We start from the raw sequence: 15,878 nt of genomic DNA, 5'->3' as shown, positions 1-15,878 counted from the left end.
AGGAAAGCGTTGGATCGTGATGTGGCCTTTTCAGAGCTGCAGTCTCGACTCATTCGCTATGAAACTCAGACCACTTGTAACAGAGAGTGCTGCCCCCTACCCTTCGCTCTGAGTCCCCTTCCATCTCCTGCTGTCCTTTCTGAGCCGGGCAGTGTTCCAGATGGAGAATCTTTGCAAGACCCCCTGAGGCTAAAACGACGATCCAGGGACCTGGATGGATTGATTGCCAGCAAGAGGTAAATAACTTGTCTCATGTGTGTAGGTTCTCTGTTCTGTTCTGGACAGATCATCATAGTGAATGAAATCCAAGGATACAGCCTAGTCACAAGAGTAGTCGGGTCTTGCACTTATGCCATTGAGGCACTCCTGTGGCCACCTTGCTCACCATCCACTTTATTGGGTACACCTTGCTAGGTCCAGGTTGGACCCCTTTTTTGCCCTCAGAACTGCTTTAATATTTTGTGCCATAGATTCAACAAGGTGCTGGAAACATTTCTCAGAGATTTTGGTCCATAGTGACATGATAGAATCACATAGTTGCTGCAGATTTGTCACATGATGCGAGACTCCCCTTCCACCACTTCCCAAAGGTGCTCTATTGATATCTGGTGACTGTGGAGGCCATTGTAGTACAGTGATCTCATTGTTATGTCCAAGAAACCAGTGGTGAGATTTGAACTTTGTGACATGGTGCATTATCCTGCTGGAAGGAGCCATCAGAAGATGGGTACCCTGTAGTCGTAAATGGATGGACATGGTCAGCATCAATACTCAGGTAGGCCGTGGTGTTTTAAATGATTCTCAATTGGTACTAAGAGGCCCAAAGTGTGCCAAGAAAATATCTCCCACACAATTACACCACCACCATCCTGAACCATTTGATACAAGGCAGGATGGATCCATGCTTTCATGATGTTTCAGCTGAAATTGAGACTCCTCAGACCAGGTGACGTTTTTCCAATCTATTGTCCAATTTTTGTGAGCCTGTGTGAATTGTAGCCTCAGTTTTCTGTTCTTGGCTGACGGGAGCGGCACCCGGTGTGGTCTTCTGCTGCTGTAGCCCATCTGCTTCAAGGTTTGATGTGTTGTGCATTCAGAGATGGTATTCTGCATACCTTGGTTGTAACGAGCGGTTATTTGAGTTACTGTTGCCTATTTATCATCTTGAACCAGTCTGTCCATTTTCATCTGACATCAACCAGGTGTTTTCCCCCACACAACTCCCGCTCACTGGATATTTTCTCTTTTTTTGGACCATTCTCTGTCCCTATAGATGGTTGTGTGTGAAAATCCTAGTAGATCTTTAATTTTTTAAATACTCCGAGTAGCCCGTCTGGCACCAACAACCATGCCACGTTCAAAGTTGCTTAAACTCCCTTTCTTCCCCATTCTGATGCTCTGTTTGAGCTTCAGCAAGTCGTCGTAAATGTATTGAGTTGCTGCCATGTGATTGGCTGATTAACAATTTGTGTTAGCAAGCAATTGAACATGCACACCTAATAGTGGCCGGTGAGTGTACATGAATGGTTATCTTTGTATAACATGGGGTGCGACTTATCACGTGACTTTGATGTCAAAAGTCGCACAAGTGTGAATGGGGTGTAGGGATGGGTAAGTACTGACCCTTTCCTTTGCAGGCTGGTGGTCTTATAACCATTTTCTTTTAGTGACAGTCTCTTTAGAAGCCTGATGGTAAGCTGATATCATTGTTTTTTTTGAATATGTAGGTCCTGCTATTGTTATGGAAATGCAATCAAAGCGCTTTTTTTTTTTTTTCTCTCTAGACTTGCAAAATCTGAAAGTTCCGACTCTCTGATGTCCCTGGCGAGTGAGGGCAGTGGTCCTCGTCAGCCATCTAGAGTGACCAGGCCACGCTCTGAGAGGCTTGCTCCAGCGCCATCCTCGGTTGCACAGTTTTCCACTTCTGCCGTCCGGGGAACATCATTGAGCAGCAAACCTGTTCAGCCAAAGCAAGCTGCCAATCCTGAGCCCGAGAACAAGGAGTCTAGATCTCAGAAACACAACAGGGTAACGTGTTCTGTCACGTCGTATGTCATGTTTGTGCTGCTTTGTGTAATGAGGCCTCTGCATGCCTTTGTTGATTCTTTGCAGAGCAAGTTAAGTATAGATCATTTCCCAGTGCGCTACAATGTTCCCAACTAGAACTTAAAGGAGCTTTATAGCTTCTCTTGTAGATGATCTAATCCAGACCGGAACTTCCTGAGAATTAAAATAAACATGTCTAATAACTGGGCAATTCAAAAGGAGCATATGATAAAAATACATGAGAAGACAATGGTTGTATTGTAATCTGCATTAAAAACAAAAAAAATATTTATTTGTTGGGGTCTACTACTTCCCTGAAAAATGTAAGGTTTGCCCGCCGCAGTGAGACACGGATGGCAAAACATAAACTGACAGAGGTAATAACCCTCCCCTACACCATCCATAATGGGGTGGGGGGGGGACTTTTCACTTTTAAAGAATACAGAGCTGCATTACTTTGTGTCCTAAATAGTTGGAGATCAGATTTAAAGAGTCAGACATCCATCATTTTCATGCTTTTTCCCACCTCCAGGGCCTCAGTTTCTTTGTTCACATTTTTCTTGGTGGGTGAATTGGCAGACACTGCTAGAAACATCTCCCCAATCCTGACCGTCTCTCACATGCTAGCAATAAATCAACTTGCATTGGTAACTAGCAGGTGTGGAAGGCCTTAAAGTGTTATATTATTTCATTTATTTTTTTGCTAGTAATGGCAGCGATCTGAATAGCCATTGATTGCTGTATAAATGTCACTGGCAGGCAAAAGGTTAACACTAGGGGGCGATCAAGGGGTTAAATGTGTGTCCTAGTGAGTGATTCCAACTGGGGGGGGGGGGGGGGGGGTGGGACTGCCTGAGGGAGGAGTATGATTGCTGTTCCTAAGCATCAAAATCTGAAGGAAAAAAATCAGCAGAAAATCTGATAGTCGTTCATCAACAAAATGGGTCTGTAGTTGCCTACCAGCTCCTTGTCTTTATCAGGTTTGGGGATAACTGCGATGAACACAGAATTAAGCTGATTGTCCAAAGGATCACCCTTTCTTTTAGAGTTAAAGAACCTGGTTAAAAATGGGGCCAAGGTAACTGAATGTTTTTATAATAAGGGACAGAGAAGCTGTCTGGGCCTGGGGCAGAGCCCATTTTGAGGTTGTTGATAACGTCAAAAATAGGGCTGCAATTAACAATTATTTTCATAATGGATTTTAGTTAACCTTTAAAAAAAAGTGGGGTGTATAATTTTAGTTAATATGTAAGGTTTAAAAAAAAAGGTCAATTTATTCTTTAACCACTAGGCGTCCGCTCTATAGCCAAAAGACAGCTGCAGAGTGGACGCCAATTGCCGGGAGGCCGTCCCTGGACGTCCTCCTGTTTACTTCCTCATTGTGCGCTCCCGCGCGCACGCATCGGGTAGGTTCTGTGCTGGCCGTGTCCCCTGGACACAGCCAGTCACAGATCGCTGTAAACGACCAATCACAGCGGCCGTTTACAGCGCGATCAATGTGCCCAATCTCCTCACACAGAGACAGCGTGTGAGGAGGGAGAGATTAGTGGCTGCAGCGGCCGTAAGTAATCTGTCCCCAGTGTGCCATCTGTCCCCAGTGCCACGTATAAGTGCCATCTGTGATCAGTGTCACGTGTCATCAGTGCCACGTATTTTGCCACGTGTCATCAGTGCCACCTATTAGTGCCACGTATTGGTGTCATGTGTCATCAGTGCCACGTATTGGTGGCATGTGTCATCAGTGCCACCTATTGGTGGCATGTGTCATCAGTGCCACGTATTGGTGGCATCTGTCATCAGTGCCACGTATTGGTGGCATCTGTCATCAGTGCCACGTATCGGTGGCATCTGTCATCAGTGCCACGTATCGGTGGCATCTGTCTTCAGTGCCACGTATCGGTGGCATCTGTGATCAGTGTCACGTGTCAGTGTCATGTGTCATCAGTGCCACGTATTTTGCCACGTGTCATCAGTGCCACCTATTAGTGCCACGTATTGGTGGCATGTGTCATCAGTGCCACGTATTGGTGGCATGTGTCATCAGTGCCACGTATTGGTGGCATGTGTCATCAGTGCCACGTATTGGTGGCATCTGTCATCAGTGCCACGTATCGGTGGCATCTGTCATCAGTGCCACGTATCGGTGGCATCTGTCATCAGTGCCACGTATCGGTGGCATCTGTCATCAGTGCCACGTATCGGTGGCATCTGTCATCAGTGCCACGTATCGGTGGCATCTGTCATCAGTGCCACGTATCGGTGGCATCTGTCATCAGTGCCACGTATCGGTGGCATCTGTCATCAGTGCCACGTATCGGTGGCATCTGTCATCAGTGCCACGTATCGGTGGCATCTGTCATCAGTGCCACGTATCGGTGGCATCTGTCATCAGTGCCACGTATCGGTGGCATCTGTCTTCAGTGCCACGTATCGGTGGCATCTGTCCTGGTGCTCCAGGGCCTTCAAAAGTGTAATAGTTAGTCAACACGTTAGATGTGTAATTTATGCTCCTAGAGCACGTGACCGTGTTCCCTGCATGTTGGGCCTCTCTAAGTGGCCAGACTGTGGAAAAGTCCCACACATGTGGTATCGTAAAACTCAGGAGTAGCAGAATTTATTTTGGGGTGTCATCTGTGGTATACATATGCCACGTGAGAGAAATAACCTATTACAATGACAATTTTGTAAAAAATAAAAAAATAAAAAATTCATCTTCATTTTGCAAAGAATTGTGGGAAAAAATTACAACACCAAAAAGCTCACCATGCCTCTTACTAAATACCTTGGAATGTCTACTTTCAAAAAAGGGGTCATTTGGGGGGTATTTGTACTTTCCTGGCTTGTTCGGGTCACAAGAAATGATAGGCCACCAGTACATCAGATGTGATCAATTTTGTATGATTTGCACCACAGCTTGTAGACTCTCTAACTTTCACAAAGACCAAATAATATCCACTAATTTGGGTTATTTTTACCAAAGATATGTAGCAGTATAAATTGTGGCCGAAATTCAAGAAAAAAAAATTTGCTAAATTTTCTCACAGAAACAAAGAATGCAAGTTTTTTTTCAAAATTTTCGGTCTTTTTTCATTTATAGCGCAAAAAATAAAAAACCCAGAGGTTATCAAATACCACCAAACGAAAGCTCTATTTGTGGGAAAAAAAGGACAAAAAATGTATTTGGGTACAGTGTTACATGACTGAGTAATTGTCATTCAAAGTGTGAGAGCACCGAAAGCTGAAAATTGGTCTGGTCACGAGGGGGGTTTAAGTGCCCAGGTTAATATCTATCTGCAGTGGTAAATATAAATAAAATAATAATAAATATGGTTAGAGAGCAAAATCTCTAATCCACTCTGAGAATAACAGACTGAAGAGATATACTGTATATACTGTTAGAGGTTGAATCTGGTAAATGAAAAGTTGGACTGTTTTGCAGATTTTCAAACAGAATTTTAATATATTATATGCTGGCCATACAAAAGCAATGTTTTAAAAAACAAAACAAAAAAAAAAACATTTTAAGAACTTTCGTCCGATTTTTTTCGAATTGTTATTGGGGTCAAATGGGCGTACGTTTTCAACCACAGTGACAGGAAAATTTAGAAATAGAAAACTGCTTGGTCAAAGGAATTTTCAGACAGTGTATGTCGTTTTCGTTCAGAAATTACATTCATTTTAAAACAGAATGGTAAAAGCAAGTGAAAATTTCAAACATTCTTTCATTCAGCGAATGTACAAAGATTTTTCGTCTGAATATTCTCATCTGAAAATCGATCCATGTGGCCAGCATAAGGCTCGGTACACATCTATGCAGTTTGCTTTTGCTCTGTTTGTAGACTGCTTTTTGCTGTGCGTTAAGTACAGTATAGAGTGCCCCAATAGCAAAGTAAAGAGAACTTCTGCCTTTAGAACCACTCACTTCCTGCCCAGGACTACATGTCCCATGAGGCATTGCTCCTCACACATTCACAAGTTCTCAGGCACTTACTGACCTGTATGGATGCTGCACTGTATTTCCCGATATGTAAACAAATAATGCATTCTTTATGCAGGCCAACTAATTGGCTGACCGATTAATCGATTATGAAAATAGTAATCGATTAATCGTCAACTAATCGATTATGAAATTAATCGATTAGTTGTTTCAGTCCTAGTCCGTTACAATAGGGGCTTCCATCATGTCCTTGTGTTCTTTCCTTAGGGTCGTGATAGGAAGATTTTCTAGGAACAAGTTTATACTAGGAAGTTTATACCTTGGCCTCCGCTTTGTATAATTTTGTGTACGTATCCTGGAAAGATTGCATTGTTCGTTGGGGGTTTAACCACTTGCCGCCCGCCCTATTACAAATTGACGGCGGCAAAGTGGTTTCATAATCCTGACCGGACGTCATATAACATCCTCAGGATTATGAGCCGCTGCGCGCCCACGGGGGCGCGCATCGCGGCGATCGTTGTTGCGGGGTGTCAGTCTGACACCCGGCAACTACGATCTCGGTAAAGAGTCTCCGACGGAGAATCTTTACCACGTGATCAGCCGTGTCCAATCACGGCTGATCACAGTGTAAATGGAAAGAGCCGGTGATCGGCTTTTCCTCACTCGCGTCTGTCAGACGCGAGCAGAGGAGAGCCGATTGGCTGCTCCTCTGACAGGGGGGGCTGTGCTGATCGATTATCAGCACACCCCCCCCCCCCCCCCCCGAGGATGCCCACACTGGACCACCAGGGACGCCACAAGACCACCAGGGAAAAGGTAATCCTCCCTAGACCACCAGGGATGCCAATGGTCAGCACAATGGATGCCAATCAGTGCCCATAATGGATGCCAATCAGTGCCCACAATGGGCATCACTGATTGGCATGCATTATTGTTTGGCACTGATTGGCATCCATTAGTACAGTATAACACCAATGCCGCCTATGAGTGCCCACCTGTGCCGCCTATGAGTGCCCACCTGTGCCGCCTATGAGTGCCCACCTGTGCCGCCTATGAGTGCCCACCTGTGCCGCCTATGAGTGCCCACCTGTGCCGCCTATGAGTGCCCACCTGTGCCGCCTATGAGTGCCCACCTGTGCCGCCTATGAGTGCCCACCTGTGCCGCCTATGAGTGCCCACCTGTGCCGCCTATGAGTGCCCACCTGTGCCGCCTATGAGTGCCCACCTGTGCCGCCTATGAGTGCCCACCTGTGCCGCCTATGAGTGCCCACCTGTGCCGCCTATGAGTGCCCACCTGTGCCGCCTATGAGTGCCCACCTGTGCCGCCTATGAGTGCCCACCTGTGCCGCCTATGAGTGCCCACCTGTGCCGCCTATGAGTGCCCACCTGTGCCGCCTATGAGTGCCCACCTGTGCCGCCTATGAGTGCCCACCTGTGCCGCCTATGAGTGCCCACCTGTGCCGCCTATCAGTGCCCATCTGTGCCGCCTATCAGTGCCCATCTGTGCCGCCTATCAGTGCCCATCTGTGCCGCCTATCAGTGCCCATCTGTGCCGCCTATCAGTGCCCATCTGTGCCGCCTATCAGTGCCCATCTGTGCCGCCTATCAGTGCCCATCTGTGCCGCCTATCAGTGCCCATCTGTGCCGCCTATCAGTGCCCATCTGTGCCGCCTATCCGTGCCCATCTGTGCCGCCTATCCGTGCCCATCTGTGCCGCCTATCCGTGCCCATCTGTGCCGCCTATCCGTGCCCATCTGTGCCGCCTATCCGTGCCCATCTGTGCCGCCTATCCGTGCCCATCTGTGCCGCCTATCCGTGCCCATCTGTGCCGCCTATCCGTGCCCATCTGTGCCGCCTATCCGTGCCCATCTGTGCCGCCTATCCGTGCCCATCTGTGCCGCCTATCCGTGCCCATCTGTGCCGCCTATCCGTGCCCATCTGTGCCGCCTATCCGTGCCCATCTGTGCCGCCTATCCGTGCCCATCTGTGCCGCCTATCCGTGCCCATCTGTGCCGCCTATCCGTGCCCATCTGTGCCGCCTATCCGTGCCCATCTGTGCCGCCTATCCGTGCCCATCTGTGCCGCCTATCCGTGCCCATCTGTGCCGCCTATCCGTGCCCATCTGTGCCGCCTATCCGTGCCCATCTGTGCCGCCTATCCGTGCCCATCTGTGCCGCCTATCCGTGCCCATCTGTGCCGCCTATCCGTGCCCATCTGTGCCGCCTATCCGTGCCCATCTGTGCCGCCTATCCGTGCCCATCTGTGCCGCCTATCCGTGCCCATCTGTGCCGCCTATCCGTGCCCATCTGTGCCGCCTATCCGTGCCCACCTGTGCCGCCTATCCGTGCCCACCTGTGCCGCCTATCCGTGCCCACCTGTGCCGCCTATCCGTGCCCACCTGTGCCGCCTATCCGTGCCCACCTGTGCCGCCTATCCGTGCCCACCTGTGCCGCCTATCCGTGCCCACCTGTGCCGCCTATCCGTGCCCACCTGTGCCGCCTATGAGTGCCCACCTGTGCCGCCTATGAGTGCCCACCTGTGCCGCCTATGAGTGCCCACCTGTGCCGCCTATGAGTGCCCACCTGTGCCGCCTATGAGTGCCCACCTGTGCCGCCTATGAGTGCCCACCTGTGCCGCCTATGAGTGCCCACCTGTGCCGCCTATGAGTGCCCACCTGTGCCGCCTATGAGTGCCCACCTGTGCCGCCTATGAGTGCCCACCTGTGCCGCCTATGAGTGCCCACCTGTGCCGCCTATGAGTGCCCACCTGTGCCGCCTATCAGTGCCCATCTGTGCCGCCTATCAGTGCCCATCTGTGCCGCCTATCCGTGCCCATCTGTGCCGCCTATCCGTGCCCATCTGTGCCGCCTATCCGTGCCCATCTGTGCCGCCTATCAGTGCCCATCTGTGCCGCCTATCAGTGCCCATCTGTGCCGCCTATCAGTGCCCATCTGTGCCGCCTATCCGTGCCCATCTGTGCCGCCTATCCGTGCCCATCTGTGCCGCCTATCCGTGCCCATCTGTGCCGCCTATCCGTGCCCATCTGTGCCGCCTATCCGTGCCCATCTGTGCCGCCTATCCGTGCCCATCTGTGCCGCCTATCCGTGCCCATCTGTGCCGCCTATCCGTGCCCATCTGTGCCGCCTATCCGTGCCCATCTGTGCCGCCTATCCGTGCCCATCTGTGCCGCCTATCCGTGCCCATCTGTGCCGCCTATCCGTGCCCATCTGTGCCGCCTATCCGTGCCCATCTGTGCCGCCTATCCGTGCCCATCTGTGCCGCCTATCCGTGCCCATCTGTGCCGCCTATCCGTGCCCATCTGTGCCGCCTATCCGTGCCCATCTGTGCCGCCCATCCGTGCCCATCTGTGCCGCCCATCCGTGCCGCCCATCCGTGTAGCCTTATCAGTGCCCATCAGTGTAGCCCCATCAGTGCCCATCAGTGTAGCCCCATCAGTGCCCATCAGTGTAGCCCCATCAGTGCCCATCAGTGAAGGAGAAAACGTACTTATTTACAAAGTTTTGAAACTGAAACAAAAAAAAACATTATTTTTTTCAAAATTTTCGGTATTTTTTTATTTGTAGCGCAAAAAATAAAAACCGTAGAGGTGATCAAATACCACCAAAAGAAAGCTCTATTTGTGGGAAAAAAATGATAAAAATTTCATTTGGGTACAGTGTAGCATGACCGCGCAATTGTCATTCAAAGTGCGACAACACTGAAAGCTCAAAATTGGTCTGGGCAGGAAGGTGTTTAAGTGCCCGGTATTGAAGTGGTTAAAGTTGTGGTCCCGTGTTGCACTCGAATTTTCGGGAGTGTGCATGAGCTTAGTTTGGGGTACAATTTTGGAGAGTAACATTGAGCCGAAGCCCTGTGTTTATAAAACTTGGCCCTATTCTACCTGATGCTACTTTCAGCTTTAAAGTGGTTCTGCACCTTTAAAAAAAAATATTAAAAGCCAGCAGCTACAAATATTGCAGCTGCTGACTTTTAATAAATTGACACTTACCTGTCCCAGGGTCCAGCGATGTCGGCGGCAGATGATGAGCAATCGCTCGTCTCTCTGCTGCCCCCGCCACCATCCTCTGTCAGGGAATCGGGAAGTGAAGCATTGCGGCTTCACTGCCCGGTTCCCTACTGCGCATGCGTGAGTTGCACTGCGTGTCTCTGCTGGTCCCCGCTGTGTCCTGGGAACTGTGTGTTTCCCAGAACACAACGGGGGGCAGGGCATCTGCGGCGGTCTTGTCCCGGAAGTGGGTGCAGATACCTGGATTATCCAGGTAACTGCACCCCCCTCCTCCCTGAAAGGGGCCGATTGTGGCACCGGTGGGGGGGAGGGATCAGATGAGTGGAACTTCCACTTCAGGGTGGAGGACCGCTTTAACCGTGAGTGCTAGGTTGAGTGCAAGACGTGAGGCATCTAGGTGTGCTACTGAAACCTGGGATGGATCTATATGTTGTGATCGTAACAAGAAGTTCCTCTCTAGTTTCTCTCTTTTTAACGCTATGTGGATGAACTTTCCGCGAATCCGTCACCTTATGTGCTGCCCAAAGAGTCTCTGCCAAGATCCCTTCGGTGTCATTGAGGCACCGATGCTTTTAAGAGAAGGTGACCTACTTAGTGTTCTGCTGCTCCTTCCCAATCCAGTCTGTATTGATAAACAGCAGAGGACTTGGCACAGAGGTGTAGGACCTGTCTGGGCAGTTTATTCAGCCAGCTTTCTAAATGAGACACCATTGGCATAGATGCAAAATCCTTTGCCAGGTAAAACGGTTTACGTTTTTACAGTGCACCAGTTTACGGATTTTAGCTCCTTTTGTTGCCATCGCTGTAACAATTCCAACAGGGCAATCGAGCTGAAAATGTGTCTGTGGGTGCAAGATCACCCATGAGCTTGTTTTTAAGAATGTGTCAATGTACACCTAGGCACCTTTTAGCAGAGTTTAGGAGCTGCCACGGTTGGATGAGCTTCAACCTCCCTCTCCTGATTGCAGGAGAATCTCGTTCAGGATAGGAATGTTTTCACTGCCGGCCACAGGAAAACTTTGCTTTTGGCCACGGTAAATCTAGGCAAGGGTGTACATGAACAAGAAATACTAACAAAAAAGTTACTGAGTGTAAACTCAGTTTGCATAGAACAGCCCCCCCCCCCCCCCCCCCAAGTTCATCTGTTTCCTCTTATTGTAGCACACCTGTGGGCTCTATCCCGAGCTGTGCTGACTGTGTCTTTAGACCCAGATATCTCGGCCCCGCTCCCTTATTACAGGGTTTGACTGGCAGCTGCAAGAACCAATGGCTCCCCCCGCCTCTCTAAAGCCTGTGAGACCAGGAAGTGAGAGGGGAGAGCCACTACAGACAGGCACAGCGCTGGATCGAGGGAGGATTTGTGTAAGAATAAGGGGGAAGAGGGAGTATTACTTTTACCTAAACGTTTTTTTACCCTAAAGCAAGGCATGCATTAAGGTTAAAATTGTTTTAAGCTTTAGAACCACTTTGAGGCTGGGTGCACACTGATACTGTGCTGGAAACTAAGCGATTTCTTGTGCAGGTTCTCACACTGCATCAGAATCACAGGCAGTTCACACTGAGCTCTGCAAACCGCTGCAGGTGTCAATATAAAGTTAATGACCCCTTCAAATCAGTTCGCAGAACGCAGTGCGACCTATGGAATCGGATCGCATTGGTCTTGACATCCATGCGATCCGATTCCAGTGCTGACAACAAAAGGGTCCTGCACCTTCTTGGTGTGGATCCAGTGTGAATTGAGCCATACATAATGTATGGCTCAATTCACACTACACTGAATATTCGCATGTCATTTGTACAGAAATCCAGTGCAATTTCTGTACAAATGACATGACATGACATGCGGTACACCGTGTCAGTGTGAACCCAACCTAAGATTCCCAAACACATATACAGTGGGGGGAGATTTACTAAAACGGGTGCAGCTGTACATATTATTAGGAAGTAGGTCTGGACAGCTGCACTCTGAAGAAATTGCCTTTTTATTAAAAAAAAATCACATAAAAAATACATGCCACAGCAGGCGGGAGCTGACGCATTTCGCACTAACAGTGCTTACTCATGAGTAAGCATTACTGTTGGTGCGAAACACGTCAGCTCCCTTGTCTGCTGTGGCATGTGTTTTTTATGTGATTTTTTTTGAATAAAAAGGCAATTTCTTCAGAGTGCAGCTGTCCAGACCTACTTCCTAATAATTGCTACATGCAATTGCCAGCACCTGTGACTTCTATACTGGTGACGAGGCTCACTATCGTCTGACCTCCTGGAGCGCTCATATCCCTCTTTACCAGTGCAGCTGTACATGGTCATCAATTGGCTACTAACTTCAGCTTTGACAATAAAATCTAGAAGCAAACTAGTTACTTTTAATCTCCCCCAATATATACACATATAAAGTGACAGCCAATCACAGGGGTTACATGATTGCCAATCCTTCCCACCCCCCAGGCATTCAGAACCTTTTAACCCCTAGGGCTTTGGTGCCAAGCGGACACATATTTGCATACCAATTTGCAGACCCAGCTGTGCCGAGAGCGCGTTCCCAGCACAGTTACCAGTGGCTAGCGGAAAGCTTCTGACCGCGTCTTGCAATCGGGAGCTTTCCGATCATATTTTTGCTGACATCCAATCGCGCCGGTCACATGATCATAAACCCCGCCTCGCCTGCCGGCCTCTTAAAGAGGAGCGCCACCTGAAAAAACAATGATTAAAAGCCAGCCGCTACAAATACTGCAGCTGTTGACTTTTAATAAATGGACACTTACCTGTTCCAGGGTCCAGCGATGTCGGCAGCAGATGATGAGCATTCACTCGTCTCTCTGCTGCCCCTGCCGACGTTCCTCTGTCAGGGAATCGGGAAGTGAAGCGTTGCGGCTTCACTGCCCAGTTCCCTACTGTGCATGCGCGAGTCTCTGTGTCCTGGGAACTGTGTGTTTCCCAGAACACAGGGGGGGAGCATCTGCGGCTAGCTATTCCCGGAAGTGGGTGCAGATACCTGCATTATACAGGTATCAGCACCCCCTCCCCCCTGAAAGGTGCCAATTGTGGCACCATGGGGGGGGGGGTTCCGATGAGCGGAATTTCCACTTGAGGGTGGAGTTCCGGTATAAAGGGCTAAGCAAATGGGTTTAAGCAGTGGTCATCAACGCCTGTTCTCAGGGCCCACTAACAGGCCAGGTTTTATGTATTACCTTGGGGAGATGCAGACTAGAATACCGTAATCACTGAGCAGCAAATGATATCACCTGTGATGCGTTTTCGTTATCTTGCAAACCTGGCCTGTTGGTGGGCCCTGAGGACGGGGTTGATGGCCACTGGGTTAGGCTGCTTTCACACTGGGGCGGTATTCAGGCGTTACAGCGCTAAAAATAGCGCCTGTGTAACGCCTGAAAAATACCGGCCCCTTTAACTCCAGTGTGAAAGCCGGAGGGCTTTCACACTGGAGCGATGCGCTGGCAGGACGGTGAAAAAAGTCCTGCTAGCCGCATCTTTGCAGCGGTGAAGGAGTGGTGTATTCACCGCTCCTATACCGCTCCTACCCATTGAAATCAATGGGACACCGCGGCAATACCGCCGGCAAAGCGCCGCTGCAGCGGCGCTTTGCGGGCGGGTTTAACCCCTTTTCGGCCGCTAGCGGGGGTTAAAACCACCCCGCTAGCGCCCGCACACCGCCGCTAAAACGACGGTAAAGCGCCGCTAAAAATAGCGGCGCTTTACCGCCGACGCTGCTCCTGCCCCAGTGTGAAAGCAGCCTTAAAGGAATGCCAGAGTGGGCAGGAGCTGTCAAGACAGTTCTCGGCCCAGACTATCCGTAACTGACGGGGCTGGCTCCTTATCATGTGACCACTGTGACCGCCAATTACAGTGGTCACATCGCTGATCCTGTGCATTCAAGACTTTTTAAAGGGGCGGCTGGAGTTGGCTCAACAGAGATGTTAATCGAATTCGGTGGGACATATTCACACTTTTATGAGCTTCACAATCAAAATGCGGATTAGCAAGCAAGTAAAAGGTGGCAATTCCAACAGAGGTTTACGAGTATAATATGAAAGAAAGATGTCTTGCTCTGTGAACATGCACAATATCTTGGCTGAATTGTAATGTGTGGACTGGGAGAGGGTGTTTATTTCATAGGAACTGTAATGTGTTTAGGAAGAGATTTAACCTTTAGGTCTAAAAATAGAAGTCATTTCTGTTAGAAAATCGGTTCCCTTTGTGAGTTCCTGCAGCCGACGAGGAAGGAAGAGTCTGAGATGAAGATGAGGAAGGCGGTGCTGATCCCTACTGTAATTATCACAGTGTGGTGACCCCATATGATGAGCTATTGTTTTCATCTAAACATGCTGCCTCTACCCCTGCTACATACACCATTCATTCATAAGAACACGCAGCCCTGGATTTATATACGCAGGTTGGTAGCGATGTGCATTATACAAATTCTGTTGTTTAGGATCACATTAACTACCTGAGCTCCGGAAGGTTTTATCCTCTTCATGACCAGACCATTTTTTGCTGTTCAGCACTGTGTTCCTTCAACTGGCAATTTCCGTCATCAATTGCAACATTGTACACAAATGACATTTTTATCATTTTTTTTATTTTTCCCACACAAATAAAACTTTCTTTTGGTGGTACTTAACCACTTCAGCCCCGGAAAGATTTACCCCCTTCCTGACCAGATCGCTTTTTGGGATATGGCATTGTCTCTTAAACTGACAATTGTGTGACGTTGCACCCAAACAAAATTAATGTCCTTTTTTTTTTTTTTTTTTTTTTTTTTTTATTAGCACAAATAGAAAAAAAAAATTATATTATTTTAAAATATATATATATATATATATATATATATATATATATATATATATATATATATATATATATATATATATTTATTATAATATAATTTTTTTCATTATTATTTTGGGGGGGGGGGGATATTATAGCAAAAAAAATAAAAATGTTTTCAAAATTGTCGCTCTTTTTTTGTTCATAGCGCAAAAAATAAAAACCACAGATGTGATCCATTACCACCAAAAGGGTGGTATTGGATCACATCTGTGGCTTTTATTTTATGTGCTATAAACAAAAAAGAGCGACAATTTTGAAAACTTTTTTTTTGCTATAATATCCCCCCCCCCCCCAAAAAATAATAATAAAATATATATATATATATATATATATATATATATATATATATATATATATATATATATATATATATATATATATATATATATATATATATATATATATATATATATATATATAATTTTTTTGTTTCTTCTACATGTTTCTGGTAGAAACAAATCGCAGTAAGCGTATATTGATTGGTTTGCACAAAAGTTATAGGGGATAGATTTATAGCATTATCATTATGATCTGCAAATTTTTTTTTTTTTTTTTTTTTTTATCGAGACTGCGACATTATGACTGACACATCGGACAGTTATGACACCGTTTTGGGACCATTGCAATTTATACAGTGATCAGTGCTATAAAAATGCACTAATTACTGTATAAATTACACTGGCAGGGAAGGGGTCAAGTGTGTCCTAGGGAGGTGTTCTAACTGTGGAGGGGATGGGCTACCACTGACATGACAGTGATCACTTCTCCCAATCACAAGGAGCAGTGATGCCTGTCATGTCACTAGGCAGAATGGGGAAATGCCTTGTTTACAAAGGCATCTCCCCGTTCTTCCGCTCCGTGACACGATTGCGGGCCCCCAGCGGACAGCCTATCCACGGGACCCGCAAGCACGGTCACGGACACTGGTCCAAATCATTTGGTGGAGGGGGGGATTATGGTGTGGAGTTGTTTTTTCAGGGGTTGGGCTTGGCCCCTTAGTTCCAGTCAAGGGAACTCTTAA

General features: G+C 47.8%; 1 protein-coding gene across 1 annotated transcript in view; it reads left to right on the top strand.

The window, feature by feature from the left end:
• Nucleotides 1–15,878, top strand: part of MTBP (MDM2 binding protein) — an 89,075-nt gene that overhangs the window by 59,797 nt on the left and 13,400 nt on the right. The window contains exons 18-19 of the mRNA XM_077493279.1: nt 1–236; nt 1,785–2,028. The exon at nt 1–236 is cut by the window's left edge and continues 16 nt beyond it. Coding sequence (XP_077349405.1) covers nt 1–236; nt 1,785–2,028 — 480 coding nt within the window. The remainder of the gene's footprint in view (nt 237–1,784; nt 2,029–15,878) is intronic.

The sequence above is a fragment of the Lithobates pipiens genome, unplaced genomic scaffold, assembly GCF_037356315.1.
Source record: "Lithobates pipiens isolate NorthernLeopardFrog02 unplaced genomic scaffold, aLitPip1_a1.2 Scaffold_19, whole genome shotgun sequence".
In the NCBI taxonomy this organism is placed as follows: Eukaryota; Metazoa; Chordata; class Amphibia; order Anura; family Ranidae; genus Lithobates; species Lithobates pipiens.
The sequence above is the reverse complement of the archived record's forward strand: the minus strand, read 5'-3'. Positions and strand labels throughout refer to the sequence as shown.